The 20524-nt window shown below is 41.8% G+C and overlaps 1 protein-coding gene across 2 annotated transcripts in view; it reads left to right on the top strand.

Annotated features, from left to right (window-relative positions):
• Window positions 1-260: 260 nt before the first annotated feature.
• Window positions 261-20524, top strand: part of RNASEH2B (ribonuclease H2 subunit B) — a 38591-nt gene continuing 18327 nt past the window's right edge. Inside the window, exons 1-4 of one of the 2 annotated variants that reach the window (XM_084303146.1) lie at window positions 261-380; window positions 12398-12469; window positions 15419-15508; window positions 18317-18393. In XM_084303146.1, the coding sequence (XP_084159272.1) occupies window positions 314-380; window positions 12398-12469; window positions 15419-15508; window positions 18317-18393 (306 nt within the window). In that variant the 5' untranslated portion in view covers window positions 261-313. Of the gene's footprint in view, window positions 381-12397; window positions 12470-15418; window positions 15527-18316; window positions 18394-20524 lie in introns of both variants that reach the window. The other variant, XM_084303145.1, reaches the window with a different exon arrangement.

The raw sequence follows: 20524 nt of genomic DNA, 5'->3' as shown, positions 1-20524 counted from the left end.
GATGCTGTGGATCGACAGAGCCATGGCACATTCCCCCTCCTCCCACACGCCCTCCTCCCGCTCCTCCCGCCCTCAGCGGCGCGTACCATCCCCTCACACTTCAGGGGGTGAGCGCGGAGGGGGGAAAGCAGCGAGGCGGGGCACCCTCCGCTATACGAGCTCCGTGCCACCACCCTCTCCCCCCTTTCACATCCCGCGCGGTGGTGCCGTCCCGCCGCCGGGCTCTGTGGCGGCGCTTCCCGCCTCTCCTCGCCGCCATGTTGCGGCGGCGGCGGCGGGGGCTGTGGGGAGCTGCCGCCGGGGGTGGCGGAGGATGCAGGGCCCGGAGCTGCAGCGTCCCGCGGCCGCGCACCCTGCCCAGTGGGTGCTCGTGGCGCCAGGTAACCCCGCGGGGCTCCGAGGTGGGGCGGGCTCCGCCACCAGCGCCCCGCTGACGGCGGCGGAGCCGGGCAGGAGGCGGCCGCCCGCCCTGTGAGGTGCTGCGGAGCGCGGCCGGCCCCGGTTTTGTCACACAGCCCCCGACACAAGGCCCCCTCCCCGGGGACCCAGTCTTCCTCACCGCCTTTTATTTTGCTTTATTTATTTATTTATAAATTTCGGCTCGCCCCTGGTTTGCAGGCAGCGCTGTGAGCCCTGCAGAGGGGAGCTGTGGAAGATTCGAGAGGTCCTGTCAGCGAGGCCCCCGTTATTTACTTATTTATCGAGGGAATGGCTCGGTCCCTCAGCTCCCGCTTCAAAACCACCTGCTTGGCAAACATAAACCCTGCTCCACACCGAGATGTCCCCTGAAGGAGCAGAGCTCCACATGGCAGCTGGCGCACACGAGGCCACGGGCGCTGTGTAGGCTCCGCTTCTCTCGCTTCACACAAAGATGCCTTTTCCCACCCTTCCCATTTATTTCTGGCTAGGATCAGCCCTTAAATTCGCAGGTCACAACAGGGTTCTGTGTTAAGGAGGATGAGGCAAGCAGGATGTGCTCAAGCTCCAAGGCACAGAGAGGAAGGAGGCGTTTCACAAGTGCCTTTTTATAGCCTGATCTCCTGAGGCAGTGAGGCTTCCACAACTGCTCGTGGGTCAGCCTGGTACTGTGCCTGTGTCTTGTCCTACCCACAATTACAAGCTTGTTTGTTAATTTCAGCCAAACCTGATAAAAAGGAGGAGCTTTTTGGGGTATTTTTATAATTTTCACGAAACAAGCCTGTGACAATGTGATAAGTGCTGTAAGTGATACCGCCAACAGAAAGGTAGAGAATCGGCTTAGTTCACCAAGGCTTGAAAACGAGGCACGAGTTCAGTCTTGAGGCATTAAGAAACCAGGCTTCTCTGGTTACAAGAGCAACAGAACCAAGTGTTATGGTTTCCCTGATTCCTCTCTTCCTCTGGTTTTATCTTTTCAGTTCCAGCCTTCGGTATCTGACATGCTTGATGCCTAAGAAAGGAATTTATAAGCGAGGAATTCCTTTCTCTGCAGACTAGGATTTAAAGCTGAATCTTGTATCAGATGACTGGCTATGCCAACAGATGTCCATACTGTGCAAATATTTACAAATATGCTTAACTTATGCATGAGTAGTCAGTTCTGTGCAGTAAGTTAAATTCTTCAGTAAGTGTTTGCAGGATTGGAGCCAGAGCTTGTAACTTTCATGAAGCCAGACAGTTTGTATTACCAATTATGCCAGCACAGCTCTGACAAAATTTATATAGTACTCCAGACCCGTAAGAAAGTTTATTAAGCCGTAGTAGAACCTCAGAGCACATGGTGACTTTTAGGAAAAGTGTGTGGCTGATAATTTCAGAACTCCACAGCTGATGAAACTTGCATAGCGTGTAAATAGGACCACCAAAATTAAATAGATTTAACGATTTTAGTTTTCTTTTCCTGGTTTTTATGAAGGGAGATTCTTAAAGTCAGTGTCTGTTGTGCTTGCTAAAGTTTTACATTTCTGAACTGCTCTGTCTGATGGATCTCAGAAAGACTTTGTTGGCCATTTAGCAGAAATTGTAATCAGAAGACCTGAATGCTCTTAGGAAAGAAGATGGACATAGTTGTCTGTATAACTAGAGATGTTTTTTCCTTTGATAGTGTTAATTTTTATCTATATGGCAATCTGTACCTTCACAAGACCTGCTTGGTCTTATTATGCTACATACGTGCATAAAAGTGACTTGGGTAAATAACTGGGATCTGGTATGGGTGGGAGTTTAGTACCATCTGTTAATGTCTGCTAACACCTTGTAGATGTAAATTGCAAGTTTATCTTCGTGTATCCTGTGAATAGTGGCAGGAAAGGGAAAGACATGTTTTAATACTACATAAGGAGCTCCAAAACTTTTCTTATACTAAAAGCACTTTCTAAGGCCCCATTTTTCAAGTAATTCAGTTAGTTTGAGCTACTCACCAGAGCAATCTCCCTAAAACAGCTTGTAAGGTTAATAATGCATACCATCCTACACAACTAAATAGCATTTCCACTTGGATACGTCATTCATCTTGCATTGATTTTGACATCTTAAAAGTTCCTGTATGGCTGGAGATGATGACTAGCTCTGCAGAGAGGCTAGATATCAGTTTAAAAAAGAATGAAGTCTGTCAGAAGGGTAGAATTTAAAGCTGAGAGAACTGAAACTCGCTTTCTTAACTCAGTATTTCTCAATCAGTTTAACCTGTAACAAGGCAGGGATGTGGCTGGAGTTCTGGACAAGGATACATGTGTTGCTCTCATCTCTTCACTGTGCCATTCTGAAACTCTATCAGAAAAGTCTGAGCCTCTGGCAGAAGTCTCTGAGCACAGCTTTGTTACTCCTATGACACATAGAAACAGTTAAGTGTAAAAAGCTCATGGGAGAGGAAGGTGAGATTCTTTCTTATTTGGACTTCAGCAACTGGCAACATTGTGATATTTGCAACACAGCAGCTAAAAAACAGATGGATTTCATTTTCTGATTTGCCATAGAAAGTGAGCAGAGTTGTGTGCTTTGGGATTGAAGGCTCTAAAATTATTGCTAATTTCCCTGCTTCACTACACATTTGTAGAATACATTATATTGCGTGGCTCTGTTGTTTGCAGTGTGTTTGAAATCGAGGAGATAGATTTCAATTTTGGTTCTGATTTCTTTATTTTCATATTGATTTCAGGGTTCTCGAACCAGCTCACCAGGAATCTCCTCTGTCAGCTAGAACTGCCCTATGTTGTTTTTTCAAGTCATGAGTGTAGCTAGAGGAGTAGTACAGCTGGAGCGGTTGTTTTACCAATGATGCGTGCTGCAGCAGTCCCTTGAGTTGTCCTAGAGGGCCAGACTCCCTTGCTTTCTGTTACAAATCATTAACTGTATCATTATATTTCCAGTTCTGTAAAACTGTGACCATGGGTGTCCATTTCTTGCCTACAAGTGGTAGGACAGCTACAAAACACACGGCTTGTCAGGTATTTTGCCTAGATTATAGGGTAAAGGTGGGAAGGAGGGCACAGAGTTGCCTGAGTTGAGGTACAGGATGTCTCCTGGTGTCCAGTCAGCCAGGCGCCCTGTGCTTCACCTCCCTCAGTCTTTGTGTACCCTTGTTCCTTTCTATGGCAATGAAAGGGCTTTGTTCACATATTTCTTGAAGCTTGGTGACAGAGCTTTGCCCTCACCAGTCCATTGCCACACCACGATACTCAAGCCTCTTTGGCACAGGACAGTCTCACAGGGGAAATCTTGAGTAGGAAGAGGGCAGAGAGCCTCAGACAGCCCTATCCAGGCTGGCAGGTAAGCAACGTCAAGGCAAAGTACAAATCTTACCTTTTTAGACAAGGTAGCCTGCCCTTGTCCTGGTGAGAGCTCTGGTCATGGTGTTTCTGCTGATTTATTTTTTTTTCCTGGGGCACAGGAGGATTTGATATGCCAAAACATCTTTTTGTTTTGTTTTCATAAGCACAGCTGTTCCCACGTGAGGGATTGAATCACCAAGGGCAGGAGGAAGGGGGAAGCTGTGGCAGTCAGGACAGAGGATGGGAACCATGCTGATCACTCCTAAAGGCTGGGAGCCACTGCTGGACATCGTGCAGCCTTAACATGAGCATGTAGAGGAAAGGTGTGAATTGTTGAGAGAGCAATGAACAAACAGGAGAAGAGTAGGCAGGGGGATTGGTCAGATGGAGTGAGGTGATGAGGACATAAAATTGGGTGAGGACAGAAGACTGGGGCATGCAGGTAGGAGTAGAGCTGTGCATGCTGGGCTCAGAATAGAGCCAACCCTTCAGGCAGTTTCTCCAGTTGCAGATTAACTATTCTGTGGATACACAGGCACCAGATTTGGCCTAGAGCAGGCTCCGCTCAGCACTAACACAGTTTATTGGTTCAAGTGCTGTGCCATGTTAACACATCTCTGCTGTTTCCAGAACCAGCTTTGCAGTGCAGCTGCTTTCAGACAGTGTCTGAACTAATAAGTCCTGATGGAACCGAGCTGGCTCTGCACAGACCCACATGGGTGTTTCTGTGCTGTGTTCCACGTTCCAGGGGATTTTATTAGCTTGGCTGGAAATCTGGATCTGAACTTGCTTTGTTCGGGGTAGTTGATGTCGACGGTTCAGAAGACCTCCAGAATCTGGAGCGCTGGAGGAATCGTGATACAGGGGCACCACGGTGTTTGTAAGCCCTGAAGGACCCGCGTGGACTTCACTGGTGGCTGTCTGAGTTTGCAGATTGTGCTCTTCTGCATTTCTCATTGCAGTTGGACAATCTGTGATGTTTTATTGTGTGTATATCCACACCTCCACTTACTCTTGAGAATGCAGAGCTTCTTATACAGCCTTCTTGTTGTATTGGTATAGCTCCTGAGTAGGTCCACGGGAAAAGAAGTGGCTCCTGAGGATTAGAGCCCATCTGTCTCATAGCTAAAAGGTTGCTAATGCTGTGCTTTTGTAGAAAAGATTGTGTGGTTACTGAGTATTTATATTGTGTTTGTTTTTTGTTTTTTTTTTCAAATCATATCACCTGAATCAATGAGGTGCTTTTGTGATACGCACATAGGATATTTCTGTTTGCTTCGCAGAGCCCATGGAACTACCATTGTCAGTGTTTTCTCTGAAAATCTTAAGGGCTAGGAATGATTTTTTAGAGAAAGAAATAATATTGAGACCCCACCTAACTGTAGGTTTATAAGAGTAGAGATCTGGAAAACTTTCAGGTACCGTTGTGAAATCACAGTGTGTGACAGATCCGATCTGGGATCTGTGTAACAAAATAGCTTTCTTACATAATGGCCTCAGACTGGTCGGACCGACAGCCACCAACCTCTCCCGATAGCTGCCTAGCAGGAGGGGTGTGAAGGGCAGTCTCTTTTCAGTACAGTTTCTCGGGGCTAGGTGTGATGTCGGAGCTGATGCTATTTATATCCTTCACTGGTTTTAGCAAAGAGGTCAGGAATTGAAGACAGTTTTCTAAGTTTGGCGTTCCACTCAGCACCCAAGGTTAAGAGCACCGTATTTCATTTGTTCTGTATTAGTAAAAGAAATAGGGGTTAGCTGCGAGCTGAAGATTAATTTCCAGCTCTATTTTTCTGAGCTAGAAAAGTTTAGATGACTACATTTTTTCGGTCTGTTGTTTTCTTAAACAGCAAATTGATTAGCTTTTTTATTATTTTATGGGAACTGTTATTTTAATGGCACTGGAATGATAGCAAGAAGGGAGGGAAATTTAACAATCCTATTATTTTTAGGAATTACTTATTTAAAAAGGAGCAATTTCACATGAGACTTGGCAAGCTTTTTGAACAAATCTCATATGCCAAAAATCAGATGGAGGCAGAAATAAATGGACTGTGATGCCAAACCATAGGGCATCAGCGTGCATTAAATTAATCCTCCTTTCTTTCAAATGAGACTAAGGAACTTTTGTCTCCATGCGACAGAGGAAGCATTTGACTTGAAAATTTGGGGTCATATTGAGAGAAGATGTCATATCAAAAGAAGCTGTTGAATATATAATGCATAAAAGTAGTTTGCTTTAACATCTGAAATAGGCAGGGTGTTGTTTTTTTTTTATTATTATTTTTTATTTTCCATTCTCTTACCTTGTGCTTAGAAACACTTCGAAACGTGCTTTTATTTAGTGTTAAAGAAATAAATTCTGAGTATCTGCTGCAAAACAGACCGCTATGCTGGGCTGTTAGAAAGCTTATTTCAGAAGTTGTAGCGAATGCCAAAACTGAGCAGGACATTTGAACGTTAATACTTCCAGAATGATTCAGATAAAGAACTTGGAAATAATGTTCACAATTAAAAATGTGTGTTTTTAAGGAGCTGACTTGAAACATCAGAAAGATAATGTAAGTCTACGTGCCCGTATTTATCTAACTTCTTAATAAAGTGAGTGTGGATACACTTACTGTAGAAGTCAGCACTCTGTGGGCATATTTTACTTAACCCTTCCCTAAACTGGCATTTGCATCTCCCGAACAAAGCCTTTTGCCTGCAGGTAATTTGCACTATTTTTTTGCATGTCATCTCTTAAAAGGCATACTGAGCTCAGCTGTGTATAAAGCAGATATAACTGGCAAGCTAAGGAGCCAGAAGGAAGCATAGCAAATAAAATAACTGAAAAGAGATGTTTTAATGTGTAACACCATCTCCTACTTCTGCTTTCTGCCATCTGGCTTGGAAGAGACCAACTTATGCCAACTTAGGCCTCTCTGCACATGGGAATAAGGCTGATTCAGCCAGTAACACAGCTGCACCAGTGTTGACCCTATAAATATTGGGAAGGGAAGTCTGAAGTTTTTATCCTTTCAAGTGATAACCTGTTCTCGAACTTCTCAAGATTGACTTTTCCTTCATTCAGCTCAGCCTCCTCTGGATGATCTGCCTAACATCGAGATCTCAGTAACAGCTGAGTTAGTATTCTCTGTTGCCAGTGAGTCTATAAGCATGTGGTTTTGGCTTAAGAAGTGATCTGTGCCAGCATTAGGTGACGTTAAAGGATGCTCTCAGGCAGAAGTCTTAATATTAAGCGCAGTTGCTTGGCTGTGTACTGGGGCAGAAGACTACTCGAGCCATCTGCTAGTATTTCTGCATCAAGATTTGTTCAAGATAGAAAACTTAATGCCATTTTTATATCTCAGTAATGTTTTGTTTGTTGTTTTTTGACAAAAGTTTTGACAGTATTTGCAGGTGAAGTAGGAGCCAAAAAGGGTTCAAGGGGTGTAGATTGCACCACATCAAACATTACTTGCTTATTTGCACATTATGTCAAATCATATATACTAATAATTACCAAACTGATTGCCATCCTAGCTTTTACAACAGGCATCACAGAAATCCCCTTGCTGAAGCCAGTACTATGTATGGTCGAGAGGATAAGGAAGTGAGGTAACATCAGGCTATTGTAACTGAGTAAAAACAAAGGTAAGATTTCCAAAAATGAAGCAGGTTCAAGTGTGAAGCCATGCCTCCTGTGTAGGTGTGTGGAAGGGAGGCTGTTTGCAGAGGTCATGGAGCTGTGCACCGTTTAGTGCTCTCCAGGGAGCACTGTCAGCTGAGGAAGCAAAGATACCTTGTGCTCATCTGTTGCTTTCCCACCTCTGTAAATTGGATAGGATTGACTTTTCTAATTAGCCTGAGCTGACCAACGAGCCCATTATTTTGTGCAGAGTAGGTGATTTTCTGTGGCATCTGCTGCTGTCGCCACAAGTTCTGTCCTTCTCTTCTGGTGATCATGTAACCACGTGGTGGCTGGCAATATTTACTGATCTGGATGAAAATGAAGACTTTTTTGTGGCTTGTTTCTGCTCATCTTGGTCGGTGAACTGAGCTGGCTTGCCACACTGCCACAGAAATGCTGGTTTTAATGGAGAGAAGGCAGTAGAGGTCGGGAGCTCAGGACTGCATTTTATAATGACCTGTGATCTTTGGTCCCATTCATGGGACTGCATCCTCAGTCTATGCATACCTGAATCGATCCATTATGCTAATACGTAATTATCTTTTAACTTATTAAAAAAATAAACATTTGTTTGATATAAAGTCCTGGATTTATTAATTACTTTTCAATGGACTTTGTTTTTTCAGGGTGTGCTGCAGGACAGAGGATGCTTTGCTTATGTAGCATTGGCACAGACACTGAATTAAAACTGTTTACTTCAGGGTTAACTGGTTCTAAAAAGAATGTAAAAATAAACAATTATCAGATCTTACATATCTGCACCCCTAGACTACATAGTTTAAAGGCTTCCATAAAATGTCCGTTAAATGAGCTCCATCATCATCGTGTCTCCATCTGATACACCTTTTCTGCATGACTAGAAGTTCAGAAGGGAATGGAAAAGCCTTGGGTAGGTGACGTATGGTTTAATATCTGTTTTTAAATGAAATCTTAACTTTATATTTCCAGCCTTTTAAACGATCCTGTTTTTTTGCAGGGTGGTGCTGGTGGGGAAATTTGTGCTCTCAGAGGGTTTTTTCCTCTTACGCAATTGACAGATATTTACAGCCTTTTGCTTGCTTGGCTGGCAGCTTTTTGCATGGGAATTCCATATAATTTGATAGTAGTCTGTTATATACAGTATTCTATAAGCAGTTTTTGAAAAAAGGTGAACAAACCTTGCATCATCTCTAACAGTTTAATAGATACTAGTGGGAGTTTTGTTCTTTTCCAGTTTATTCATGTTGCACTACCAGCTAGCCCTTTATTTTTTTTAATGGCCGCATTTGTTAACGCCACATATCTACCCATTGTGGAATAAATTAGTGCCGGAAAGCCTTTGACAGCCACTTCATTTTCACTTTGTTCTGTTTCTACAGTTTACGGAATTTGCCTGGTTGTATGTCTGACCTCCACGAAATCCGACAGGCTTCTCTCTTTTCGTGTAATTGAAGGCTTTGTAGTCTCTTCATCTCACCTTCAGGGTTCTGATGCTCCCTCTGTAGACCCCAGTACAGCTGCTGGATGTATCACCCACATTTTTAGGTGGGCTTTGTGTGTGACTTGGTTGATTGTGAATGAATGGTAGACTGTAAATAACTTAAGCAAAGTATACCTACAGAACAGCGTGGTGCTGGCGTTGCATTGTCCGGCGTTGTGCTTAACTCAGAACTCCCTCCACTGGTGCAGCAGCGGCGCTGCCTCACCCCGGTTGCTGGAGGTGTCGGGAAGGTTGAGGGAGACAGCAGCGTGCTCCCAGGGATGGGGCAGGCTGCAGGGGGGTTCAGCTGCCTCCTGGAAGCACCTGACACTTTAGAGAGTGGCTAGCTAATTCAGATGCCTCCCTGGGACAGGATTAATCAGGGCCCTCTGTATCTGTGTGTCTGTTTCTTGTATCCTTGCAGTGGACGTTGTCCTCGGAGAGCAGCGTGCAGTACTGACACATCTGTCACTTCGCTGACCTGTGTTCCCCGTGCGTTTACTGCCACGTACAGCTGCAGTTGGTAGAGAACAGAACAGTCAGAAAGGTCTCTTCTCTCTCACGTGTTATTCCAGGAGAGGAACAGGTTTCTCAGAGCTGAGCTACAGAAGCTGTTGGAGTAAGCGCAGTGGCAACCACCTGATGTTTTGCATTAGGGTTTCCTGTAATGTCCCTTTTGTCTGCTTATTTTCTGTAAGATTACTGCTTATCTGGTTGTGAATCTTAAAATTCAAAAATCCCAAACGCCCGGTTTAACTCTTAGTTTTGCTAGAAAACCACTACAGAACTGCTTTTAAAGAAGTCTTTGTTTGCTTAGCTAGAAGAGATCCTTGCCCAAATACGAGGACTGATAAATGTAATGACATTAAAGAAATCCAGTTACCTTTCCTGGCTGAAGGCCAGAACACACACAAGAAAGCGTTGGGACACCTAACTTCAAAAATCCCTTGCTCAGCGTTTTCCTAGCCGCGAAGTGTTTAAATTCAGATAAATAGGGCCTTCTTCGTCCATAAGGCCACGTTACTATTGCATCCAGTTTTCCAAGCAGGCATTCTCCCAATTGCCTCTTTTTATGTGCCAACTTGACATCTAGTAGAGCCAATCTGTAACAAAAATATACTTCAGCTGCCCCTGGAAATGGAGTGGGGTATTGAATACATTTTGAAGAAATCCCAAGGTTTAAAACAAAATTAAAAAAAAAAATCCAAACACTTTTGCCTTTGCCCACACCTTCCCTTCTTTTTGTGTGTGCACACATGCGTCCCTTCTGGTAAGCTGCCTTCTGCAGCAGCTATAGGGAGAATGGGGCGTTTGCTCTGATCCCGTGGGCTTGAGATGCTGGGACTGGAACAGATAACGGGGAATCCATCAGGGCAGAGGGTGCTGGCAAGGGGTGGCCCTCAGCAGTGGAAGGTAGTTAGCCAGGGTTGGGAGGCAGCGGGGTCGCTGCAGGCATCTCCCAGACTTCGTGGAGATGGGTGGCATGAGAAGGTTGGGAAAAGAGCAGATCTACCAGATAAAGCTGCGAACTTCATTAAAACCAGCTCCATTAGGAAGGGTTGTCTACTTAATTGTTCGCGTTATACACGATGCAGCTTCGGGCTCAGCTGGACGCCTTCCTGGTGTTCATAAATCTAGGCATGAAGAAAGCGGAGCAAGTAAGCGCTAAAAGCTCCTTCGCTTTTTTTGTTTTGTTTTGTTTTGCTTTGCTTTTTGTTTCAAATTTTGAAACTCACATTTAGTGTGTATATTTTAACATGTTCATGCGAAACACATCAAAGTAAACACATGCAGTGTGTTTCTTTCACTGTCATTAATCACTGTAGTGTTTTAAAAAGTAACAAAAAATACACCAACGTTAAACTGTGGTCAAAAATCGAAATATACACAGCTTTAGAAATTTGAAGTTCTCCTTTGCCAGGACAAATGTAGCTTGACAACCGTGTGTGTTTATGTATCAGCATATGCAGTAAGTCTGGTTAGCAAATACGGACTTTTTTTTTTCCATTAAAAATCCCTAACGTATATTGAAACTTTTTCAAGCACTTTTTCAAGCCACCTGAAGACTCAAATGCAAATTCAGGAGAAGAAAATAAAGGCAAATTCTTCAAACAGCTCTAGGAACCGTTATCTTCCAATACTTCACAAGACACACTTGCTTGTTTTTTAAGTCCTGCTTATGTCTTCATCTGAACAATTTCTGTTTGGATGTGTGAATGTGAAAGATGAGGTTTACCTGGGTCTTTTTTTTTTTGCCACTGAGATCCCTGTGAACAGCCTGTGAGATGTCTACCTGTCTTCCTGAGGGGCTGGGGACAGGCTTTCAGCCAGAATGGACACCAATTTCTGAATGTGCTCAAGGTTCCTACCTCTGTGTTTTTTAAGGAAAAGGACTGTGCTGTCTCAGCAATCCTCCTGGATACTACCAAAACTCTCCGCTTCCCGCAGCAGCACCATAACCCAAGCATCAGCCTGGTCCCTGTCAGTCTGTTCTCTGGGGGCTGGATGCTGGTTGTGTATGTGAAATGCTTTAGCAATTTTGCTTGCTCTGATAAATGCCTTTATGAGAAGAATTGGGACAGAACTGGCAGTCTGCGAGCTAAGAAGGATGATGCTGTCATGTTGCTCTTCACTCAGATGTGGGAAGTTGTTTTCATACATATAACTTAGACTTTCCCAATGAAGAGAACTTGGATAGAATACACGTAACTGGGGATCCTTATAGATGTTTTTTTCAGACTTGAATCAGCATCATTATGGGAGCTGTTTCCCTTCTATTTTTCTTTTTTTTTTTTTAATTTCACAGAGAAATTGTACTTTTGTGGCTCTGCTTTTTGTCTGACTTTTTTGCTTAAAAACACAGAAAAAGAGAACAACTGTCAGGAGCCTAAGCCAGAGGCGCTGTATTCTCTCAGCTTCTTTTTCCTGTGGGGAGAACGAAACGCACTCATTGTTTTTCAAGATTATATGTAACAGATAAACAAGGGTGCATATTTTTCACATAAGTAACAGCCATTCAGACAATTCCTGCCCCATATTGCTGCATATTCTTAGTTCCCGAAAGAAGACCGCTGTTTGTTCCTACAAATATTTTACCACGTGCACTTTTAACTTTTTAATGTCCACACCATGCTTGGCCTAATTTGCCAAAGCATTCTCATTGTCATTGAGACTAACTGGGGCAACACATCAGTTCATCTCACTTAACTGAGATGTCAAACTTGGGAGCTCTGTTGCCTGAGGCTCTCTGGGGGGAAGTGGTTTTCAAAACCTAAATCATCCCCAGGTGTGTATCTTTCCCGTGGCAAATAGAGAGTGCCAGAAAGTCTGGAATCATAATTTAGGTGCCTTGATCGGGTAGGATGAATTTGGGCTGAGGCATATAGCTTTTTAGGCAGAAAATATGTGAGCTTTCAAAAAGTGTCAATCCAATTAATTCTGAGCGTCTTGGAGAAGCATGGCAGAACATGAAATGCTTCTCAATTTACAAGTTTCTAACTTTTTCCTTTCTCCCCACAGAGGCTGCTACTGACCCCCCTAAGACACCTGACAGCGAACCTATGTTTACAAGACTGCGCAGTCCAAGCACAGGCAAGTTTTGGAATAGTGACATGAGCCTGTTAATGTTCTGGTTGATTCCCTCCACCACCAAATGATTCGCATTTTGCAAGCTGAAATAGCGATGATAATGTAAGTCTTATGTGCCAAAGATACTGCTGGTGATGCCAGATAGTTAATGCTGTGCAAACATTTAGGATTTCTTTTATAATTTTAATTGGTTGAAATGTTTATTCATCAGGAATATTGGCAGCACAAAAAAGAGGTGTAATTTAAGTTTTGTTTTTAAGTGCATTAGTTTTGGGGAACTTGCACTGTTGGGTGTTGAGCTTGGGCTTTTTTTTTTTTAATCCAAATTTAGGCTTCATACCATTCATCTTATGCTGTAAAATAAATAGGCAGGGTCAGAAGACGTGATTCAATTATACTTACCAAGCTTTTTGAGTCTTTACATTTTTAAATCTAATTTTCTTGTTTCCTTGGTCCAAGTGGTGGTATCTCTTTTCCCGTTAATAGATGACGAGGCACTCTGAATTCAAAATACATTGGAAAGATCGGCAGATGCAGGTGATATAATGACACCACCATCCCACACACAGTTACTTTCTTCTAGTCAGATTGCCATTTTTGTCAAGGATTTGTTATTTCTATATGAGTAATGTAATAATTGCGGTATAAGATACTGCAGCAGAAATCTGCAGCAAGCCTTGGTTAGGGTTAGCATGTTTTGTTTAAAAAACATGGTTCATGCTTGTTTTTTCTCTTTTCACCAGCTTGTTTTCTAAATTACATACTTCTGTTTTTGAAATTCACCATTCATTTTTACATATATTTGTAACTAAAGTCTTCAGGTATGTTTTAATACCACAGTACTCTACTTTCTACATGAAAAAGTAATTTAAAAACTAGATACAGAATGTGAAATCATTTATTCTCGTCAGGGTACTTGTTTTTTGATTGCTCAGATCTACAGTGAGAATATACAGCCAGAGAAATTTTCCACCTGCTGTATTATGTTGGCTTTGTAATTTATTATGTTTTAAAAAGAGTAGATATTAATTTGCTTTTCTCTGTGGAAGAAGAGAACTATTTAGCTTGTAGAATCAGAGATCTTGGGAAAGGTTTCTGGGGAAAACCTAAAGTACAATGATTTGACCAAAAGCCTGGGTGTGTTCCTTTAGAATTTACAGAAGCTTATTTATAGACATGCATAAACTTTCAGTTATGTAGCCTATTATAAGTATAGGGTTTGAAAATGGAAGGACTGAGAACACCCTAATAATGTCTTTTCCTTATGTCTGGGTCTAATGGATGAATTGTTGATGCCAGATATTGTATAAATACCCACTGAAGGACTGAGCGCGCCGTGGATAGTCATGCTAACCACTTTATTAAATAAAAGTACGCACGGTCTTTTTTATAGTCAGGTAAAAAAGGACAAAATTTCTATCCCATGCAAAGACTATAAACTGGTGTTTCAGCCTGTAATTCAGAAGTCCTACAAGAAGCATTTTTCAAAGCTTTAAATTAAAAGAAGGGGAGTACCCGTGCCACAAGACTTAAGTAACTTATTGAAGTGGCAAAGTTAGGAGGAGAGCTACTTAGCTTCTCTCTCTATCTCCTGGAGATTCTCTCTAATGACATAACTGGGGACCCGTGGTGACTGTCCTTTTAATGTAAAGAAATAAAATAAGGAGCTGAAGTTATGCCGTAGGAATGGTCTCTTCCCCAACATTTCTTAGCTCTCCACCGCATTTGGCAAGCACGCTCGCTGGTAGGAGTCTTTAAGCTGTTCGACGAACGCTTCCATGAATAGTCTGATGTCTGGCACTGATCAAACTATGGTGTAGACCCTTGTTAAGAAGCACATGGTAATAATTGAAATCTCTGCTCCCCCTTATATTTACTGTTCACTCCTCTTCTCCCCTCTCCAAAAGAAGAATGATTATCAGAGAACTGAAACTGTATCCTTAGGTGAGGTTAAACATTTGGTCAGCCTCTTGGATAAAGGGGGAAAAAAAGCATCATCAGTCATTTTTGGGAAAAGATGCATCTGCCCGTTTTAGCTGACCTTCCTCTGCACCTAAGGAATCTCTTCAGGCTGGAGACAGTAGTGCTGACATCAGCTTGCGAGGGCTTGCATTGACACTTTTTTGAGCCAGCATGCGATCTGCAAGTCAGTGCGACTTTGCAATTTGTGTTTTGAGCAGGACTGCCATGTTGCAGTTGATGTTGTCTCTCGAAGATGCACTGATAACCAAGACAGAACTAGTCCAGACTCAACTAACTGAACTTCAGTGGCCCCTTCTGTAGTTCTGGTGACTTGTTTGAGACGAAGAAAATGCCAGTCCCTTTCGTAACACATTTGTCACCTTCTCATTAGAACCTAGAAACAGCAGAGCTGAGCTGTGAAGTGTCTCAAAATAAATCCTTTCTTTCCCTTTCCAAACTATCAAGATTCTGATGGGCACTTTGTGGCAGTTCCTTTTAAATTCCTTGTTCACCTTCAGTTGAGTTATCTGTTGTCCGTTTTCATGCACACACACACACACAAAAAAGATTTCAAATTGTCACTTGACGGTTTGAGAGTTTTGTTCCCCTAACCCAGCATCTAATGTCTTGGGAACAAGCATGAGAGAGGGAAAGGAAATTTTCTGGTTTTCCACCTTCCCCCTTCAGTACAGACAAAAGCTAATTTCTTGTGTGATTTTGATTTGGGTTTGGATCAAAGGCTTTGTGTTGTAAGATGAACTATTCACACATCTTATTTATTGATTCAAATTCAGTTTGGTTTATAGAGCTGGTAAACGAACATCTGTATATAATAGTTTTCTTTGTCTGAGCTTTCTTTGTAGTGAGTTTATGTAGAATGTGTGTATGTTTGTGTGTGTATGTATATAAGGCACATTCTTCAGATGTATTGGGTATTCTTTTGATTTTTGTGAAAGCTTACAAACACAAACCAGATTTCTCTTTCGACAGGGGAAGCAACCCTTTACTTATTCAATAGTGGTGCGCAGCAGCTGTTTGAAGTTAAAGCTTTTCATGAAGAATATCGTTCCTGGTTTATAGGTGAGACTGTTCAACAAGGTGAGTAATATAACATATCCTTCCCCCAACTGTAACTAATGTTCATAAACAGACACCTTCCCTCTCTCTTCTAGTAAATTTACAGGTGTTTCTCCTAGTTGTTTGAGGCATGCTGCATCACATCCCCACCTTCTGACACACTCGTTTGCCATCTGGATTTAACCAGGGCTAGGGGCTTTGTGGTCTCTCTTTAAAAGGCTGCCTTTGGCAGCCTCAATTAGACAGATGTTCATTTGTCTTTGAGGAAGGGTATAGCGGGGTGGGGGAGTTGTTCAATTGTATTTAAACTGAAGTGCTATAAAATACTTAGCTTGCCTTGTCAATCAGACCAGAAAGTCCTCAGTGTAAGTAAAATATGTCTTATCCTACGGCAGGGAAAAAGGGCTGGAAGGCGTGAGCTAGCTAAGCAGAGCAGCGTGTTAGAGCTCCAAGCGTTGGAATGCATGGTCTTGTTTTCTTTTAATTACCTCTGTTTACTCTGGGTGAGTGTTGTGATCTCAGGGATCGGGCTGCTGTCTGAGGGTTCCATTTCAGTGTTTTGTCTGAAGTGACCTCATCTATAGTATCATAGTCCGTGATCTTTCTAAAAATGAGAAAGAAACTTATGTAACCACTCATGACAGCTTTAACAATCCTTCATCAATAAAGGTGTCACTGGGGTAGTGTTTCTCTCCCAGGACGTCCATAGACCATGCAGTAAGTATCAACTCAGGAGATGAACGTATACCCTTTTTGTCCATTTTCAACTACAAAAAAAAAGAGCATTTATAATAATAAATAAATAAAGAACCTTACCAGACATGTGCCTTCTTTAATGGTAATATCCCAAATGTGTGTTATTTTTTAAACATCCTTTGCAGGTGTGTATAGCAATGCAAACAGTATGTCTGTGAGCTTTTTCTTGTTCCATCTGGGGGGGAGCCAAAAGACCAGGTCTGCTCCCTGCTCCCAATTACATCCATGTTGTATTCTCCCTTTTCTTTTTCTAACCTCCGCTTTGGCCCTTTGGAAACACTTGCCTCAAGGAGCAATTGCTTCAGTTTCCTTTAAAATATAAAGGGAGGATTTTCTTTCCTGAATTTTTGGGCCGCTGCATCTTCGCAGTGGTCAGGTGGAAAACAACACAAAAAAGTTGTGTGTTTGCAGTTAAAAGCAAATCATCTCATTATTATTTGCAGAGAAGGACAGAGGTCTTTATACACCTACTGTGAGTCTGAACTCCTTAGAACAAGTAAAAATACTCTTCCTGGAGGTACAGTTGAAAGCATTTAAATTGAAACTTTAAGAAAGTGGCTAGCATTTTTTTTCCTCCAATTTTTATTATCAAAACATTCAGCTTTATGATTAAGTAGTCCAGGTACTTTCCACAGCTAATGGCTGTAGTGTTGAGATTAAGAGCTGTTTTTGCCTGGTTCTTGTCAGGGAAATGTATTCCCTTGTAATCCGGGTAGTTTTCTTCCAGGGTCTTAGCATGTGACAGTACCAGCTTACAAACTCACATAGTTGGAGAAATGTTTTAACCCCGAATGCCCTAGACCTATCTTGGTTTTGCTTGCATGGGTTGATCTGTATCATTTTGATATAAATGTGAGGTGCCTTATGTTTGTCTTACTGAGCTCACACAGCACTAGAACCACGTTTCGAGGCTGTCACCTTTAGGCTTAGCTTTTGATTACAGAATTGCAAAAGGAAGATGACAGAGTACAGTGTGAGAGCCCATTCTGCTCCAGCCAAGGGTTCATTTAGGATTCTTCAGGCTTGTCAGAAGCCGTACAAATAGTCCCATAATAGCCATGTCCTTGGTACTCTCTCTGGAAAGAAGAATTGAAATTAGCTTTGAGATAAATGTAAACTGGATCCCCAGGCTAATTTGGCTATACAGATATATTGCAGGGACTTCACACTATAATGCATCATGCTAGCAGTGCAGATGCTAGATTGGGTGTGAGCTTTGACCAAACCACCTTCCCACCCTATCTTTTGTCAGCTTTAGGCCATTGCAATAAGATTTCCTTTTTTAAAAAATCATGTGAATTAAAAAAGAATTACATTTATTTGCCTTTGGTTTGCTAATTAATGTCAAGTTGACATTGATTATTTTCTCCAATTAGTGAATTTCCTTATTTCCAATTATCTACAATTATACAGAAAGACTGACTGAGCTATTGACCTGCAATGAACTTCATAGGGGCAGAGGTGTCAGCTTCAAGGAGAGACCAAGTTCTTCCTCTGTAATTTTGAATAAAAAACACAAACATTTTCTGATCTATTGCAGTGTCTTTTGTTCTATTAGGAGACTATATGCAGATTCTCCCCTTCCAAATGAAAGGCAGCTCCAACTTAACTATCTCTCAAAATTATTTCTTGCATGGCCATCCTCTGCTGCCAGCATGGTGTTTTCTGGCACGGTATTTGGAGTGGAGTATACTGGGTCTATCTGGTATCCCAAAACAAGGTTCTGTTACACCCAAATCTGCCAATAGAGGGCAGCTTTAATTTTGCTGTTTTTATTACAGTCCAGAAAAAGGGAAAACTGAGAGTGCTTGAAGCCAGAAAACCTGCAACAGAGCTTGTGCTTTTGTTTGGCAGAGTTGAGAACTGAGCTGTCTATATTTTTAACATAAAATCACAAATACTATTTTCTTGCCCATTTTACTGAAATACTGGATTACTTAACATTAAAAAATCCACTCTTCTTGCCCACGGTCCTGACAAGCATCCTAAAAAATGGCCAAGCAATATACTCATGTCTCTTGGTACTGAACTTATTTTTGTATATCTGTCACTTAGATGGGCGCCTGCTGTTTGTGACGCCGATGGACCCCTTATTCCTGATACTTTATTACCTCATAAAGGCAGACAAGGAGGTAAGCCCGCTTATTTTTTTTTCACTGGAATTCTCAGGAGAAAGAATTATCTCTGTCTTCATTTTCTGCAGAAGTTATGTTAATTTTATGAACAGGGACTTCCATAGTATGGGAAATTAAATTTGCTTTTAAAACAGAGATGTCCACCCTAGACATACTTCTGTTTTCACCATTTTTTTTGGCCAGTGAAGTATATTCCAGGAGTCAGCTTGCAATTTGAACAAAACCTAATCCCCTCTTTGTAAGAGAAGCAGAGAATCTTTTGTCCTTTTGTGAGAGTCTATCCCAGAACTATCGAATTTAAAGTGATAGATGTCATCAGAATAAAACAAACTAGAGCCCGTCCTAAGGAGTAGATGAATCATTCTGAGAAACAAAAGAAAGAAAGAGGATTTTGGATGCTATGGGAGATGAAGAAGAAACATTTATGTGGCAGTTTGAACTTGAAAGGAAACATTGCCTTTTTACAAACAGTATTTGTTGAGCTGGTGTATCATGCAATAGCAAAGGGATGACCAAGTATCCAAAAGATGAGTAATAAATGGGTTAATCAATTTATCAAGGGTGTTGCAAAACCTTACTTAAATATCCAACATGTATCAAAACTCCTAGGCAATATTATTGATTTATAGTTTGTAATGTGCCTGTGAAAAGAGAGCATAAAATAAAAATGTTAATCCTCGTTTTGTATTTCATGGGGTCAATAATTTCACTTTATGCATCCTAAGAGGTTTTCTTCTAAGAGCACTTCCTATCAAGTGGCTTGCTATTTTCTGCTCTAGGTTGCAGGTGGAGAATGCAGGAAAACTATTCATGTATGCTGAAGAAATAAAGTCCTACTAGACATTTGTAATAGTAACCTATTGTTAAGTAATTACTTCTAAATAATTTATGGTGTAGGGTGTGCCAGTGTGTTCAGTTGTTCTTTGCTCTGTTCCTGCTGTAGGGTGGGCCATCAGAAGAACTCATTGCACAGGAATAGCTGAGCTGTTTCTCTCGGTATTGCACTCTGTTTGAATTCAGCACTCCTTTGAAAGCTTTATAAACCAAACTTAAATTAGAGAAAGAGTAAATCTCCTCTGTCACTGTGACAGTGATGAGGTAGCCTGAATAAAGGATGACCTTGCTGCTGTTTTCTCTGCATTGGAAGCATCCAATACTGCCATTTGCTTCTTAGGTACCTTCTGGAAGGGTTTTCTAAACCAAGCAATGGTGCCTGGTAAGTTCGTAGGGCTGTTATGGGTTCCTAATTAAGGACAAACGCATTCCTGCAGTGCCCTGCCTAAATTAGTGTATCCTTCAGTAAAGTGAAGTCTTGAGAATTTTGTGGCAGATGTCTCAAGCAAGGCCAGCTTGAATACAGCACATTCACTTCTGGTGTGAACTAATGAGTATTCAGATACCTTCTGAGTATTGTAGAATCATTCTTTGCACCATCCTCTGGTTTTGATAGTGGGAGATGATGCTTTCTGAGCAGAGCCATGTCTTATCCAATCTTAGCTTAGGCTCTGTGTTGCTGCACAAGGTGAACATGGCTGTCTTGCTTCTGGACACAAAGTGGTTTGTGCAGCTAAGTTATCCATGGGAAATAGTTCACTGAAGCTTTATTTCTGCCCATCATAATCTTTTTGCCATTGTAATTGTACCTTTTCAATTTTCATGAGAAACAAATTGAAATTCATTGTTTTTGTGGGTTGTTTTTTTTAAAAAAAAAAAAAAATCTTATTTAACAGTGGATGGTTATTTTTATTAAGCCTCTGACTGTTTAGTAAGAGGATTAATTAATAATGAAAACAGTTTACCCAAGTGCTTTTTTCATACTGACCGCTGTAATGACTTCAGCCTTGGCTCCTGAGACCTTGCGCTCTCCAAGGATGGAGAACTCACTGAGTCTTTGTACTGATGCGCTGAAGGAGCTTTCCAAAGAGAAGGCTGCCAGTTGTGCCAAACTGTGCTGAATGATTATGCATTGTTTGGCAACGACAAGATTTGTTTGATGGTTCTGTCATGTGTGGGGCTATTTAAGTTGTGCCAAAATCCCTTTATATGCATACTCTGGCCAAACTGGAATTGACTTTGCAGAGGTGAAAGGTTAATAGTGTGTTCCAGAAGCTGCCCTGCTCCTTTGAGA

Source organism: Netta rufina (genome assembly GCF_964035555.1).
Source record: "Netta rufina genome assembly, chromosome: 1".
NCBI lineage: Eukaryota > Metazoa > Chordata > Aves > Anseriformes > Anatidae > Netta > Netta rufina.
Note: the sequence above shows the minus strand (reverse complement) of the source record. Positions and strands in the feature narration are given on the sequence as shown.